The sequence below is a fragment of the Dromiciops gliroides genome, chromosome 6 (assembly GCF_019393635.1).
Source record: "Dromiciops gliroides isolate mDroGli1 chromosome 6, mDroGli1.pri, whole genome shotgun sequence".
NCBI lineage: Eukaryota > Metazoa > Chordata > Mammalia > Microbiotheria > Microbiotheriidae > Dromiciops > Dromiciops gliroides.
Genome location: NC_057866.1, coordinates 270,277,667 through 270,292,408, shown reverse-complemented (window position 1 = coordinate 270,292,408; position 14,742 = coordinate 270,277,667). Strand labels below are relative to the sequence as shown.

Genomic DNA, 14,742 nt, shown 5'->3' with positions numbered 1-14,742 from the left:
CTCCTGAATCCTTTATCTGCTTTATCTACTGCACCACACCTAGCTGCCCCCTTTCTTCATTTTCTAATTGGATTCAGTAACACCCTGACCACAGCCGCCACAACAGAACATGTTTTGAAATGGGAATCATGTTTGGCCTCTGCTTTCTCTACTCCCTGACATTTAGCCTGAGTTCTAAGTATGGCGTGATGCAAGGGAATTCATGATGTAGCTGGAGTCAGGAGAGACATGGGTTCCAGTCTCACTTCTGACACTTGGTATATGGACAATCACTTAACCTTTATGAGCCTCAGTATACCTCTATGCAAAATGGGGATAATTTACTGTAGCACCTACCTCCCCTGGCTAGGGCGAGGCTCCTATTAAATTATGTTGATGTCTGTAAAGCACTTTGCAAACCTTTAAGTGTTTTTTAAATGTCAGTTACAATAGCTTGTTTTTCTTTGGCATAAAAGTAATGATTGGTTAATACAGTCTCTCCTCCTTTCTATTAAGTATTTGTTATCCCACCTGATGCTGTATGATAGGTGTGGTACATAGTAAGCTGGCCTCAGGGCCAGGGAGACCTGGGTTCAGATCCTCCCTCTGACACATACTGAGTCTTTGTTGGTGAGTCACTTAACTCCTCAGTGCTTCAGACAACTCCCTAAGACAGTTAGCTTCAGCTAAGTGGCATGATGGATAGAGAGCTTAGACTGGAATCTGGAAGACCTGGGTTCAAATCCAACTTCAGACATTTAGTAGTTATGTGACCTTGAGCAAGTCATTTAACCTCTGCCTCAGTTTCCTCAACTGTAAAGAGGGATGATAATAATACCTCCCTCCCCTGGGTTTTATAAGGATCAAATGAGATAGTAATTGTAAAGCATCCCTGACACATAGTAGGCACTTAATAAATGCTTATTTTTAAAAAGAGCTGTTGGGGCCACTAGGTGGTACAGTGGATAAAGCAGCGGCTCTGGATTCAGGAGGACCTGAGTTCAAATCCAGCCTCAGCCACTTGACACTTACTAGCTGTGTGACCCTGGGCAAGTCACTTACCCTTCATGGCCCTGCAAAAAAATAATAATAATAAAATAAAAAAATTAAAAAGAGCTGTTGGATTGTGTTAGTAGAGGGGGGAGTTCTCTGTACTCCTGAAATCTGGGTCCACTCCTTCCGAGGGTTCTTCCAAAAATGTTAGAATAAAAACATTTTAAAAAATTAGTATTTCTAGGGAAATTCAAGTCAGAGCCCCTCATTGTTGTGCTCCTGGTTAAACATCTTTAAAATAATCATTAGTTAGAAACGGAATATTTTAAAGATTTGATATTTATTAAATCCCCATCTCCGTCAGAGTCCAGGTTGATTTGATGATCAGTCTCCCTGTGGCCTTTCTGCTTAGGGTGAGGGGCGGACTGGGAACTTGTCCAGGAGAAAAGACTCTTGGTGGGAGCCTGTCTATTACAGTGGGGCCAAGGGAGGGTTTCCAAAGTGAACCCTCTCCCTTGAACGATGTCATTTGTCCCGTTGGCTGAGTCTGTGCGCCATCGTGTGGTCACATGTGGTCATTGCGCTTAACCTAGCAGCCAAAGCCATGGGTCATTTCTGGTGGAGATGCTGAAAAAATCAAACAGAAGAGAAAATCAAAGTAATACACTGTCAGATTGGTAAGGGGCATCAGTGGTGGCTCTTAAATATTAGTAAATATCTTCTAAAATAGTCACGTCAAGTGGTCACCAGCCCCATCTCTCAAGGCAGCTCAGCCGACTATTGGAGAAATGATGGTGATATAATGATGGAACTTCCTTTTTGATGATTATTTATTGAATAATATAAATTTCTACCTTAAAAAAGTCTCTTTCTCTGTTCATCTGCCTCTCTTTTTTTGTCTCTTTCTCTCTCTGACTCTACCACACTCTGTTATGTCTTTGTCTCTCTTCTCCTCTATCTCTTTCTATATTTTCTGAATCTCTGTCTCTTTCTTTTTAACTCTCTTCCTCCGTCTCTGCCTCTGTAACGATTGGAATAACGCCACCTGCTGGATACTTACTGTAGAAGAGTTCTGCCCATGAAGGGAAGGTCTTTGAGGGCAAGACCAGGTGACGCGGGCTAGTGGGAGGAGGAAGGAAGAGACTGGCGCTCAGTCTCGCTCTCTTTCCTGGGGACGCTGGCGGAGAAGGGAGCTAGAAATGTGCTCTCCCTTTAATAGATAGGAATCTAGGCCTTTCTCTCTCTTTACCAAATTCTTATTCTCCTTAATAAATGCTTAAAAGTCTAACTCTTGCTAAAGCTTATAATTTATTGGCGACCACTCATTAGATATTTTAGACAGACTAGCTAGAATTTTAGCCCTTAACACCTCTCTGTGTCTCCTGTCTTTGTTTCTCTGCTTCTCTGTCTCTATCTCTGTCTCTTTCATTGTCTCTCCCAGATGCCTCCTCTCAGAGTTCTCACCTTGATTTGCTGTTCCAGTCTTTGCCCGCATCAGCTCACGTGGTCCTCTCTGCTCTGGCGCAGGTGTACCAGGGCACGTTTTCTATAAGATCCAGTAAAAGCTTCTCTCTTTGTAGTGCCAGGTGCCTCTGCCAGCTGTCTACCTCCCGACCAGACCCCATTAGCTCCATTTAATCATTGAGGAAACTGAGGCAGGCAGGGTGGCAAAAGTGACCAGGGCCACATCCCTCTCAAGCATTAGAGGCAAGATTCAAACCTGACCTTTCTGACCTCCTCTGTGCCACACACTCGGCCTCTCTTCCAGTGTCCATTTCCAACTCCAAGTCTTTCTGTGGAAAAAGGATAGTTTTGATTATTTTGACACTTATTGAACTCCTCCCTCCTTCTTCCTTCTCGCTCTGTCCGGTCGTTGGATCTCCGAGGCTCTTTGAGGTTATACAGGCCAGGCCCTCCCCGGAGAGGGGGAATCCAGTGGCCTTCCGAGTAGGGCGCTTCTACTTTGGACACCTCTGACTGTTAGGAAGTTCTTGAGACATCCCCCATTTGAAGAGAAACCTCAAGGACGAGATGCATGCCATTCTCTCAGGCTGGTCATGGGGCCTGGATTCTGCGACAGCGATTGTTATCATTGTCGTCCTGTCTCGCTGTCTGTGGGTACTGGGGAGAGCACCAGGCCATTGTTTGTTCTTGGTATTGTGGTCTCCTCTTTGATTGGGCAGAGGGGAGAAGCAGGTGCTGAGCCTGGGCTTTCATTGGTGGCAGAAACTCCCGGATGCAGAAATTCCTTCCACTCATGCTTTCTGGCTGCACAAAAACAGGGAGGGGGCGGAGGAGAGAAGGGGAGTTTGGCCTGGGGGCTGTGGTTTTTCTGGGCTGGAGTGTTGAGAGGGCGAGTGATTGGGCCAGGGTCACACAGCCCGGGGTGTCAGAGGTGGATCTTAAATCTGCGCCTTTCTGGTTCTGATGCTGGCCGTCAATCTGGTGCTTAGTGCCGTATCTGGCGCATAGTAGGCACTTAATAAATGCCTCTGTCTCTCTGTCTGTCCCTCTCCCCCCCCTCCCCCATCTCACACATCACCCAGCTCGAGTCCCTCCTCGTTGCTTCCCCCCTTTGGGGGGGGGGGCACAGAAGCTGTCGCTGTTGTTTGTGGCTGTCCAGCCAGTGTTTTGAGGGCTGATCTTTCCATCCTCTCTGGGCAGGGCTACACGCCTGGCGGCGAGTCCAGAGGCAGCTGCCTGACCTTCCTGAGGACGAGGAGGCGCGACTGGCCAAGACGACTCTCGGCGACTTCCTGCAGGCCATGAATGACGTCCGGCCCAGCGCCATGAGGGAGGTGGCCATCGACGTCCCCAGCGTAAGTCACACCACATGTGACCTCGTGTCATCTTTGTTCCATCTCCCTCTTCCCCGCCTTTGCCTCAGCTGACCCTCGCCCAGGATTCCACCCCTCCTCACTTCTTCCTCTTGGACCCTCTAGTTCGCTTCAAGGCTCAGCTTATGCGACACCCCTCACAAGGGGCCCTTCCCAACCTTTGCCCCCCATGCCATTGTTAGAGACCCCCCCCGCCCCCTTTAGATTGAGAAAATGTTTTAACCCAACTGCTACTTTCATTGCTATCCTCTGGTGAGGGCGTCCTGTCTGCCATTGTAGAGAGGCGCTTGATCTACCCATTACACTGTAAGCTCCTTGAGCGCAGGAGCTGTCTCATCTCTTTTTTGTGCCTTGGACACACATAGTAGGCTCTTTTCACATTGTTGAGTTATTTCAGTCACGTCCGACTTTCCCTGTACCCATTGGGGTTTTTTTGACGAGGGCACTGGAGTAGTTTGCTGTTTGCTTTTTCCGGCCCATTTTACAGATGAGGAACTGAGGCAAACAGGGTTAGGTGACTCACCCAGGGTCACACAGCTACTGAGGCCAGATTTGAACTCAGGAAGAAGAGTCTTCCTGATTCCAAGCCACTTTGCCATCTGACTGACCCCAAGTCATCTTTCAATGTGTTTATTGAATCAAATTTCGTCTTGGGGAGGTTTCCTTGGGTGTTATTTCTTGAGGTTAAATGCCTTGTCCAAGGTCACCCAACCACACCCAACCAGTATGAGTCAGTCAGCCAGCAAGCATTTATTAAGCACCTACTGTAAGCCAGGTGCTGTGCTGAGCACTGGGGGTAGGAAGGAAGGCAAAAGCCATTCCCAGCTCACAAGGAGCCCGTTATTTAATGGGGAGACAACATCGAATGACTCTGGGCAAATGGGATGATGTGTTGATGGTTAACAGAGGGGGGCATTAGCACTGAGGGGGCTTGGGGAAAGGCTTCTTGTGGGGCGGGCGGGGGGGGGGGGAGGGTGTTAGCTGGGACAGGCAGGAAGCCAGGAGGTGGGGGGGGGGGCATTCCAGGCCCCGGGACAGCCAGAGAAAAGACCCAGAGTCAGGATCTCGTGCTGCTGGAATGCAGAGTTTATGGAGTGGGGAGGGCAGGCTAAGAGACCAGCTCTGTGAGGCCTCTTACAGCCAGATAGAAGATGTGCTCTTTGATCCCAGCCCTTATAGGGAGAGGGGTGACAGGAGCCTGGGGCAGGGCCAGCAAACATTTATTGAGTGCTTGCTGTGTACTGGGTGCTGTTTTAAGTACCTGCTGTACAGTTTTAGACAGGAAGGCTTCATTTGCACCTCCACCTCTGACTTGTTGACTGACTGTCCCCATAAAGTATTTATTTTTATATTTGCCATATATGTATGTGTGTGTGTATATTTATTTGTTTTTTCCCGTTGCATCTGTGGACTTGGTTCCTTTCAGTAGAATGTCAGCTTCCCATGGGCAGGGACTCTTCCATTTCAGTCCCCTTGCCCAGTGCTTAAATGACCTCGGTTAATTGGGATGTATTGGGGGCAGCTCCATGGTACAGCAGATAGAACACTGGGCCTAGAGTCAGGAAGACCTGAGTTCCAATATGGCCTTAGACACCTACTAGCTGTGGGACCTTGGGCAAGTCACTTAACCTCTGTTTACCTCAGTATTCTACTCGGTAAAATGGGGCTAATGATAGCAAATACCTCCCAAGGTTGTTGTGAGGATCGGACAAGATGATAGTTGCTTACTGCAGCGCCTGGCATATAGTAGGTGCTATATAAATGTGATCTGTTTATTTATCATTATTATTATTTTGTTATTATTACGTAGGTCTCTTGGTGCTCATACAGGAGAATGAGTTGGAGGAAGAGAGCAGACTAATTTGTCCAGGGCCTCAGTTGTCCCTGTTGTCCTCTGACTCCAGCCCCGATTTGTTTTAAACACCACTCTTCTCCTGGGGAGGAGGCCAGGGATAAGACTCATATCGGTGAGAAGATAAGGCCTGGTACATGATCGATCTTCATGGGTGCTGGAACTCCCCACACCATGAGATTATTCTGTGAAACTCTCAGAGCCGCTACCACCACTTAGAAGGGACTCAGATGGATGAAGATTCCATCCATGTATTTGGAGAATTCATTGAGAAATACAGAATAGGCGTGTGTGTGTGTGTGTGCCTGTGTGTGTGTGCACACGTGTGTTGATTCAGCAAGAGAAGGCCGTCACTCTTTCCACCACTGAAGGGTTGTGTGCCCGTTGGGCTCCTCTGGGGAACAGCAAGTCCTCCCTGGCGCCCACACCGTCCTAGGCTGGGGAGCCATCGCGTCACTGGCCTACATCTTTCCTCTGTAGTCCGTGCCTCGAAGTGTTGTTTTTAAATGAATGGCGGGCGTGTCTCTTTGGTCACCAGAATGGAACACTTAGGGCGGACCATTTATTAGTCCTGGCACACTTCTACTTCCTTTGTGGCTTTTTGAGAAAAGGATCAGGAAAGTTACCAGGCCTGGAAACGCTGGCAGCAAAGGGAAACTGGCCGTGGGGAGGATGGAAAATCAGCTTTTCTTGTGACTGACTCAGTGCACGGCACACAGTGGGTGCTTAGTCACAATTTTTGAATAGATTGGGGTGAAGGAGGTGAATGAAGCTTTCAGGGGAGAAGAGAAAGGAAATAGCAGAGAGCCCCAAGCCCTGCATTTGAATTCTGATTCAGACACTCACTAGCTTCTTTGGGGAATACTCTTAATCTGTTTTAGCCTCGATTTCTTCATCTCTAAAATGGGGAATAGGAATAGCACCTCCCTCCTAGAGTTGTCGTGATCAAAAAGTAGCATGTGAGGTGCTTCCAAAACCTTAAAATGCTGTGTAGATATTAGATATTATTAAATAACACTTATATTTCACAAATGTTAAAATTTATAGAGCGCGTCTCTCAGAACAACCCTGGGGAGGTTAAGGGTGGCAGTAGTATTCTCATTCCCAATTTTCAGACAAGGAAACTGAGATGCTGCCCATGATTATGTGATTGCTAAGTGTTGCAGTTGCTCAGGATTGGAACTCGGGTCCGCTGACTCCATTGGTCTTTCTGGTGGCCTGTGCTGCTGCTTCCCAAGACCAGTGGAGGGCCCTGCATATCACAGCTGCTTCCTCAGTGCTTGAGAAGCGTGGAATCTCCTGGATTCATGGGCTTTCTGTGGCCCCTGACATTGAGGATTTGGGGAGGATACTTTGATCCTATTTTGACCAGCAGTTCACATCTGAATGTAAATATTTTGGAAGGATTTGTTCTCGTGCCCTGAGGGAGGAAACCCCAGGATTTCTCTTTGTTGGTAGAATCCATGTAGCTCTGGGCAAACTTGTGTCAAGTCTTGGTCTAGAGCAGGGATCTTAAATTTTTTCCACCCAAGGCCCCTTTTCTTCTGAGAGAACGACCGAGAGCATATAGGTCTAGAAGATAGGTAAACATCACCTTTTACTGTTGCCAATTTTTTTTTCGACCCCCACATTCAGTTACATGGCCCCATATGGGGTTGTGACCCTCAGTTTAAGAAGCTTTGGTGTAGGTCATGATGGGGACGCTTTTTGGTGGGAGTATATAGCACTCCTCTTACCCTCTGGAACTGTTGGATTCCAGCTAATTAATTAATGGTCATTAATCAGTGATCATGAATTAATGACAACTAATGGATTAATAAACAGCCATTTGAGTGTCGCCCTGTACAGGTCCTGTGCCCCACCCTGGGACTGCGGGTATAAAACAGACAATCTTCCTCGTAGGGCAGGCTTGCCCATTGTAACCCAGCATTGGTTTCTGGTAGCAATCAGCACACCCATCGCATTCCAAAATGAGAGTAAAATCACGTTCAAAGAAATCTGTGGGGGGCAGCTAGGTGGTACTGCAGTGGATAAAACACAGGCTCTGGATTCAGGAGGACCTGAGTTCAAATGCGGTCTCAAACACTGGACATTCACTATGTGTGTGTGACCCTGGGCAAGTCACTTAACTCTCATTGTCTTGCAAAAAGAAAAAAGAAAAAAGAAATCTGTGAAGAGTCAGACCCAAAGGATGATGCCTGGGGCATTGGGTCTGAGATGAAAAGGGAAACTTATCAGGATGGGGTGATGGGGTTGGAGCAGATATTTCTCCTGACTCCCCATTCTTGGCCCACAGGCCTGGCTGGGGCTCGGTGCTGTTGGTCTTAGTTTAGTGCACCTGTGTTCAGGTCACTGAATGCTGCATTGTGAAAAAAGCCCCCCTAAGAGCCAGGGATGAAATCAGCACCACTGACCAGAATGTAATTGGATAACTCAGGAGTGTCTGAAAACTTGGACCTTTGGCTTCAGCAGTGAAAGGGTAAATCAGTGTTTAGCCAGTCAGTCAATCGATAAGCCCTTATTAAACACCTACTATGTGCCAGGCCCTGTGATAAGCCCTGGGGATACAAGAAGAGGCAAAAGACAGTCCTTGATCTCAAGGAGTTTACTATCTAATATGTAGAAGGGAAGTTGTATACAGAATAAATGGAAGTAATCAAGAGAGGCAAGGTGCTGGAATTAGGAGGGCTTGGGAAAGGCTTCCTGTGGAAGATGGGAGTTCAGTTAGCTGCAGAGCCCAGCTCCCCTGGCAGGCCGGGGGAGGGGGGCTGGGTTCTCCCTTCTTAGCAGTCTTCAAACAAAGGCTGGATGGGCCGGCTGACAGGAGGGAGGGGTTCTTGGTGAGGTGCAGGCTGGACTAGGTGGTCTCGGAGGCCTCCCTGTGGTCTGCTCTGGCCACACCACATCCAGACTTCACATCAGGGGTTCGTTTTCAGGAAGGGAATTGGAAGACTTAAGCTTCTTCAGACAGTGGATACCAGGATGGTGAGGGTCCTGAGGATTATCAAAACCAGGAACTCCCATGGAGAATGTGTTGGAACTCTGACCACCAAAGGATACTGGCTCTCTGGCTGTTGGATTTGGGTTCAAATCCCACCCCCGACCCTCCCTGTGTGACTTTTGGCAATTAAAAAATTTTTTTTTTTCCTCTGGTCCTCAGTTTTCTTTTTCTTTTTCTTTTTTTCTTTTTTTTTTGCGGGGCAATGGGGGTTAAGTGACTTGCCCAGGGTCACACAGCTAGTAAGTGTCAAGTGTCTGAGGCTGGATTTGAACTCGGGTGCTCCTGAATCTAAGACCAGTGCATTATCCACTGCGCCACCTAGCTGCCCCCTCAGTTTTCTTAATAATAATATGAGGGGGTTGGTCAGATGGCCGCCAGGGCCCCTTCCAACCCTAAATCCATGATCCTGCAGTGCCTGGGTGTTACCAGACTGATCTGACCTGTCCGAAGGAGGAGTAAATTTAGTTCACGAAAGACTTTCTTGCTTTCCTTTTGATGCTGTAGTTGTGATCCCTGACAGTGCTAGTTTTCCTTTGGGAGGGCATGACTTGGCAGCTGTCCATGGTGCCCGCAGCACCACCTGTGAGCTCTGATGTGATGAACGCATGTTAGAAGATGACTCTCAAGTCATTTTCAAGAGAAAAACATCCTGTGGGACTTGTATTGCTGTAGGGAGACTCCTTCCTTTCGTTTCTGTGGTGTTTCCTGGCAGGTGTGTTCGTGAGAAGGAAGAGCCTGTCAGGACATTGGAGAGTTTTATGCCCAGGGGTTTTGGGGCTGGAGGCCCTGTTAAGACCTACTTCAGCCAGACGGGAGAAGACAGGGCAGATTTTCCCTTCCTTTTGAGGAATGGTTTCAAGTGAGGGGACTCAGTGTGTGCCAATGTCAGTTTGGTTGAGAAGGAATGGAACATCCCAGGATGAGCAATGTTGTCCATTAGAACTGAGTCATTGGTGTTGAAATGACCCATTTGATTGCTTGTTTTTGAGCCAGTGGAGGACAGGACTTTGTTAAAACGGGACCTCTGATGAGGTGAGCCTGCAGAGTGTCTGAGAACCAGCTTTATTCACTTTTTTCCTCTGGGTAAACGTTTGTCTAAGTAAACATGCACAGATATCCATTCAGTTTCATTCAGTGAGCATTTATGAAGTGCCAATTTGCCTAGTAGAGGGGTTCTATGCCTTTTTTTATTTCATGGACCTTTTGGCCAGTCTGGGGAAGCCCATGGGTCCCTTCTTAAAATAATAGTTAATTGTCTTCATTCACAACAGAAGGAAATGCTAAGTTTCAGGAACAGGCTAATGAAAAGAAAGATCCAAGTTCACAGATCCTCCCAAATCTCTCCCCACAGCAATGAACGCTTGGATCTAGAACCGTATTTCTCACCCCTGTGGTTCCACCTGATGGAGATCTGGCTGCTGGGAGACAGTGTTGATGTGAGCAGTACTTTGTCTGCTAAAATATTAAATACTATTTTAGGTGCCAGTAAACTGATTCTGTCTAGAAACGTTTCAATATAAAAATAAGCTTAATTTCCTATTTTGCTCCATAATTTCACCAGCCCTGCTTTACTTTGCGGGTCTTCTAATACCCGAAGATCCTTTTAGACCAACCCCAGTGAGTTCTGTGAATCCACACCTAGCCCCAAAGTATCCTGTGATGACTAGTTTGGGAGAGGTCTGACTGACTCCTCCCAGGGAGGTAACTGGGTTGTAGGGCAAAGAGGCCCAGAATTGCCTCTTAATCCTGGCATGAAAACTTCTGTGTATTGTTTGACAAGGAATGTGGTCTTTTGGGCTTCAGTTTCCTTATGGATTTAAAAATAGAGGGTTGGATCAGGGGGTTGCTTTTATTCCCTTTTCTTTTTTCCTTTTAATTTTTTTTTCCTTATGAAGCTAACGAACGCAAACAATTCCATTTAATAAGGAACAGAAAAAGAGGATAGTATATGAATCATGAATCTCTCCTAGACGTAGCTTTTTGAAAAAATGCCATTCCCTTTTTTTATTCTGTAGGTCTGTTTTTATGGCTCGGTTTGGGGCAGCCAGGTAGCGTAGTGTTGGGCTTGGAGTCAGGAAAGGCAAGTTCTTCAGACACTTAGTAATTGTGTGCAGATCATTTAATGTTTCCCTCTGCCTCAGTTTTTTCATCTGTAAAATGGGGATAATAGTAACACCTACCTCCCAGGGTTGTTGTGAGAATCAAAGGAGATAATAATTATAAAGTGCTTTGCCAACATTAAAACTATTTAAATACTAGTTATTGGGGGCAGCTAGGTGGTGCAGTGGATAGGGCATCAGCCCTGGATTCAGGAGGACCCGAGTTCAAGTCTGGCCTCAGACACTTGACATTTACTAGCTGTGTGACCCTGGGCAAGTCACTTAACCCTCATTGCCCCACAAAAATCCCCAACAACAATAAATACTAGTGGGGGCGGCTAGGTGTCGCAGTGGATAAAGCACTGGCCCTGGATTCAGGAGTACCTGAGTTCAAATCCGGCCTCAGACACTTGACACTTACTAGCTGTGTGACCCTGGGCAAGTCACTTAACCCCCATTGCCCCCCCAAAAAACAACAAAAAAAACCACACACACAAACAATAAATATTAGTTATTAATATCGTTACTGTTGATCATTTGACAATCACGTTAGATTCATTTCCATTAAGAATGAGTTCATTGAATTCCCCATATCTGCCAATGTGACATTTAAACTGTGGTCTTTTTATTAAATTTTCTCGTTTTACATCATCAAGCATTTATTTTGCCCACCTTCCCCAGTCAACTAAGACAAACAAAAAACAGACAAAACCCTTTGAACAGGCCTGCGTAGTCAAGCAAAATAAATCCCCACATTGTTCAGCCATGCTCCAGCTGGTGGCCATCCCCATGCTTTCTGATTCTTTGTGACCACAAAAAGAGTTGCTCTAAATTATTTTGTAGTTGTCGGTTCTAGAGTTTACTGACCACATTGAGAAAAGATCCATTTCATACTATGCTTTTTAGTGTCTTTTTTTTTTTAAACCAGAAATGGACATTGTATTTTGTCAAGACTTTTGTGTTGATACAAATGAATTTTGTTTGTTTTGTTTTGTGGGGCAATGAGGGTTAATCGACTTGCCCAGGGTCTCACAGCTAGTCAGTGTCAAGTGTCTGAAGCTGGATTTGAACTCAGGTCCTCCTGAATCCAGGGGCGGTGCTTTATCGACTGTGCCACTTTGCTGCCCCAACAAATGATTTTTATTGGGAATTCATTTATAGTTTGTTTAGTTTATTTTCCCACATTGGGTTATTTAAATTCTCTATTCTCTCAGTCTGAATGTTTTGCATTTTTGTCAGTATTCATCTGTCTTATCTCGTCATGTTTCATGGACATATAATTGTGCAAATTGGATTCTGATAGGCTCCTATTTTTCATTTGTATATGTCATAACTTTTTTTTTTTTAACTTTTTTATTTGGGAGTTTAGCTTTTGCCTCTTTTTTTGTTTGTTTTTGTTTTGGGGAGGCATTCGGGTTAAGTGATGTGCCCAGGGTCACATAGCTAGCTAAGTGTCTGAGGCTGGATTTGAACTCGGGTCCTCCTGACTTCTGGGCCAGTGCTCCATCCATGGTGCCCCCTAGCTGTTCCTCATGTCTCTCTCTCTCTCTCTCTAAACCAAAACTTTAAAATAACTGATTGTTTTATAGCCTTCCCGCCCCGCATCTCGAGAAGCCCTTCTGGGAGGGCTGCCTCAGTCAGTCTGTGTCTCATGCAGAGGCAGGCTAGTCACTCACCAGGGCTGGGGGAGCCAGGCCAGGCCCTGCTTCTAGGGGCCCTTTCAGCTCCAAGGTTCCATGGGTCTGGACAGTGAGGAGCTGTGGCTGCCTCGAGCCCCTCCCCACAATCCATCCTCCACTTAGCCCCCAAGGTGACTTTGCTGAAGCTTCTGTCTGTCTGTGAGTTGCAGTGGCTCCCTCTGACCTCTGGGATCCAGTATAAAATCCCCTGTTACTGAAGGCCCTTCACAACCTGCCCTCTTCCTACCTTTCCAGACCCCTTGCATCTCCTTCCCCTGCACAAGGGCTGTCATCCAGCCATAATGGTCTATCTTTACCCACGACACCCCACTTCCTACTTTTGGGCCCTTGCCCTGCCAGGGCCTCCTGCCTGGGATGCCTTGCCTGTCACCGCTATTTCCTAACCTCGATTTCCTTCAGGACTTGGCTCTCGTCTTCCTGAGGCTTTTCCTGGTTCTCTGAGCTGCTGCTAGTGCCTACCCTCCAAGTTACCGAGATGGGACTAGTGACCCCTGCACAGCCTTCAGAGCCCCCGCCCCCCATTCCTCATTTCACTTGTTTCTGTTCCTCAAAGACGGATTCTTCTGAATAAGGATCATGAGGGCAGAGGACTGCTCATGGGGAGAGACCTTGTCCAGCCCCCTCGTCTTACCACGGATGGCTTTCTTTTTGACCACCATGTTTTTACTCCACGGCCTCAGGCCGTTAGCCTGTTTGACGGCTGTTAGCTGGTGAGGGACCGCGGTGGGCTTTGTCGTTACTTGTGGACTGTGGGGTGATTACCGTTGGTGAGGAAAGGGCTTTCTTATGTTCCCCTTGGATCATTAGAGAAACTAAGAGGAAAAAAAATCCTAGGGGGCCTCCTTTCTTCTAATACTTCCCTCCCTCCCTTCCTCCTTCCCTCCCACTTTCCCTCCTTCCCTCCCTCCTTCCCTCCCTCCCTCCCTCCTTCCCTCCTTCCCTCCCTCCTTCCCTCCCTCCCTCCTTCCCTCCTTCCCTCCCACCTTCCCTCCTTCCCTCCCTCCCTCCTTCCCTCCCTCCTTCCCTCCTTCCCTCCCTCTCTCCTTCCCTCCCACCTTCCCTCCCACCTTCCCTCCTTCCCTCCCTCTCTCCTTCCCTCCCACCTTCCCTCCTTCCCTCCTTCCCTCCCTCCTTCCCTCCTTCCCTCCTTCCCTCCCTCTCTCCTTCCCTCCCACCTTCCCTCCTTCCCTCCCACCTTCCCACCTTCCCTCCTTCCCTCCCTCCTTCCCTCCTTCCCTCCCTTCCTCCTTCCCTCCCTCTCTCCTTCCCTCCCTCCTTCCCTCCCTCCTTCCCTCCTTCCCTCCTTCCCTCCCACCTTCCCTCCTTCCCTCCCTCTCTCCTTCCCTCCCACCTTCCCTCCCTCCTTCCCTCCCTCTCTCCTTCCCTCCCACCTTCCCTCCTTCCCTCCCTCTCTCCTTCCCTCCCACCTTCCCTCCCTCCTTCCCTCCCTCCCTCCTTCCTTCCTCCCTTCCTCCCTTCCTCCCATAAATACACAAGCATTAGAGATCTGGGGAGACCACTGGGAAGTCAGAATGAGGAGCAGCGGGTGGATGCAGAGAGACAGCTTCAGTAACAATGTTCTAGTACTTAGATAGGTGGCCTCAAAGCCCTTCCGCCAGAGGCTGGCACTCTGCTTCTTGGCAATGTCCTGGGGAGAGTTGGGCTGGATGTCCCCTGGGCTCCCTTTGTACCACGAGGCCCTGTCCTGAATGACTGCTGGGCTTCCAGCGCTTGGGCCTCAGATTTCAGCGTTGGCATCTCCCAGATTTGCTGATGGGCCCCCGGCACCATCAGCTTACAAGCCATGGGCAGTGAGGCTCTCTGTGGTCTGCATGACCCGAAGCCTGCCTGCTGCATTCATTACACATCCATTTCTTACCTCCTTAGTTACTTTTTCCCCCTGTTATCTCTTCAGAGGAGCCCAGAGTGCTGCAATGTGGCCAGTCAGCCCGGCTACAGGGGATGAGCTCATTGGTGGTCAACTTCTTGGGCAGGGATGGGGGAGGGGAGCAAAATTGACATTTAATTGACCATAATTAAATTCCCTCCTTAAGACGCCCTCGGGACCAGCAGCAGGGGTCCCTCATGCCAAGCTTTCAGTTCTTCCCAAGAGCATGTTTTTGTTCTGTTTTCTGCAAACTCAAGAGGTAGAGGCTGAACCTTGAGCCCAAAGGCCGATTTTATGGTGGAGGAGTCTGGAAAGGTACTTAGTTCTGTCTTGTTCTTTGTCCAGACTTTGGAGAAGAGCTCTGTCTGACCTTGTCTCTTGTACAGACCAGTG

General features: G+C 47.9%; 1 protein-coding gene across 2 annotated transcripts in view; it reads left to right on the top strand.

Moving 5' to 3' along the window:
* The window catches only part of SPATA5 (spermatogenesis associated 5), a 222,783-nt gene that overhangs the window by 16,231 nt on the left and 191,810 nt on the right, over positions 1-14,742 (top strand). For both annotated transcript variants that reach the window (XM_043973144.1, XM_043973143.1), the window contains exon 10: positions 3,637-3,791. In XM_043973144.1, the coding sequence (XP_043829079.1) occupies positions 3,637-3,791 (155 nt within the window). The remainder of the gene's footprint in view (positions 1-3,636; positions 3,792-14,742) is intronic.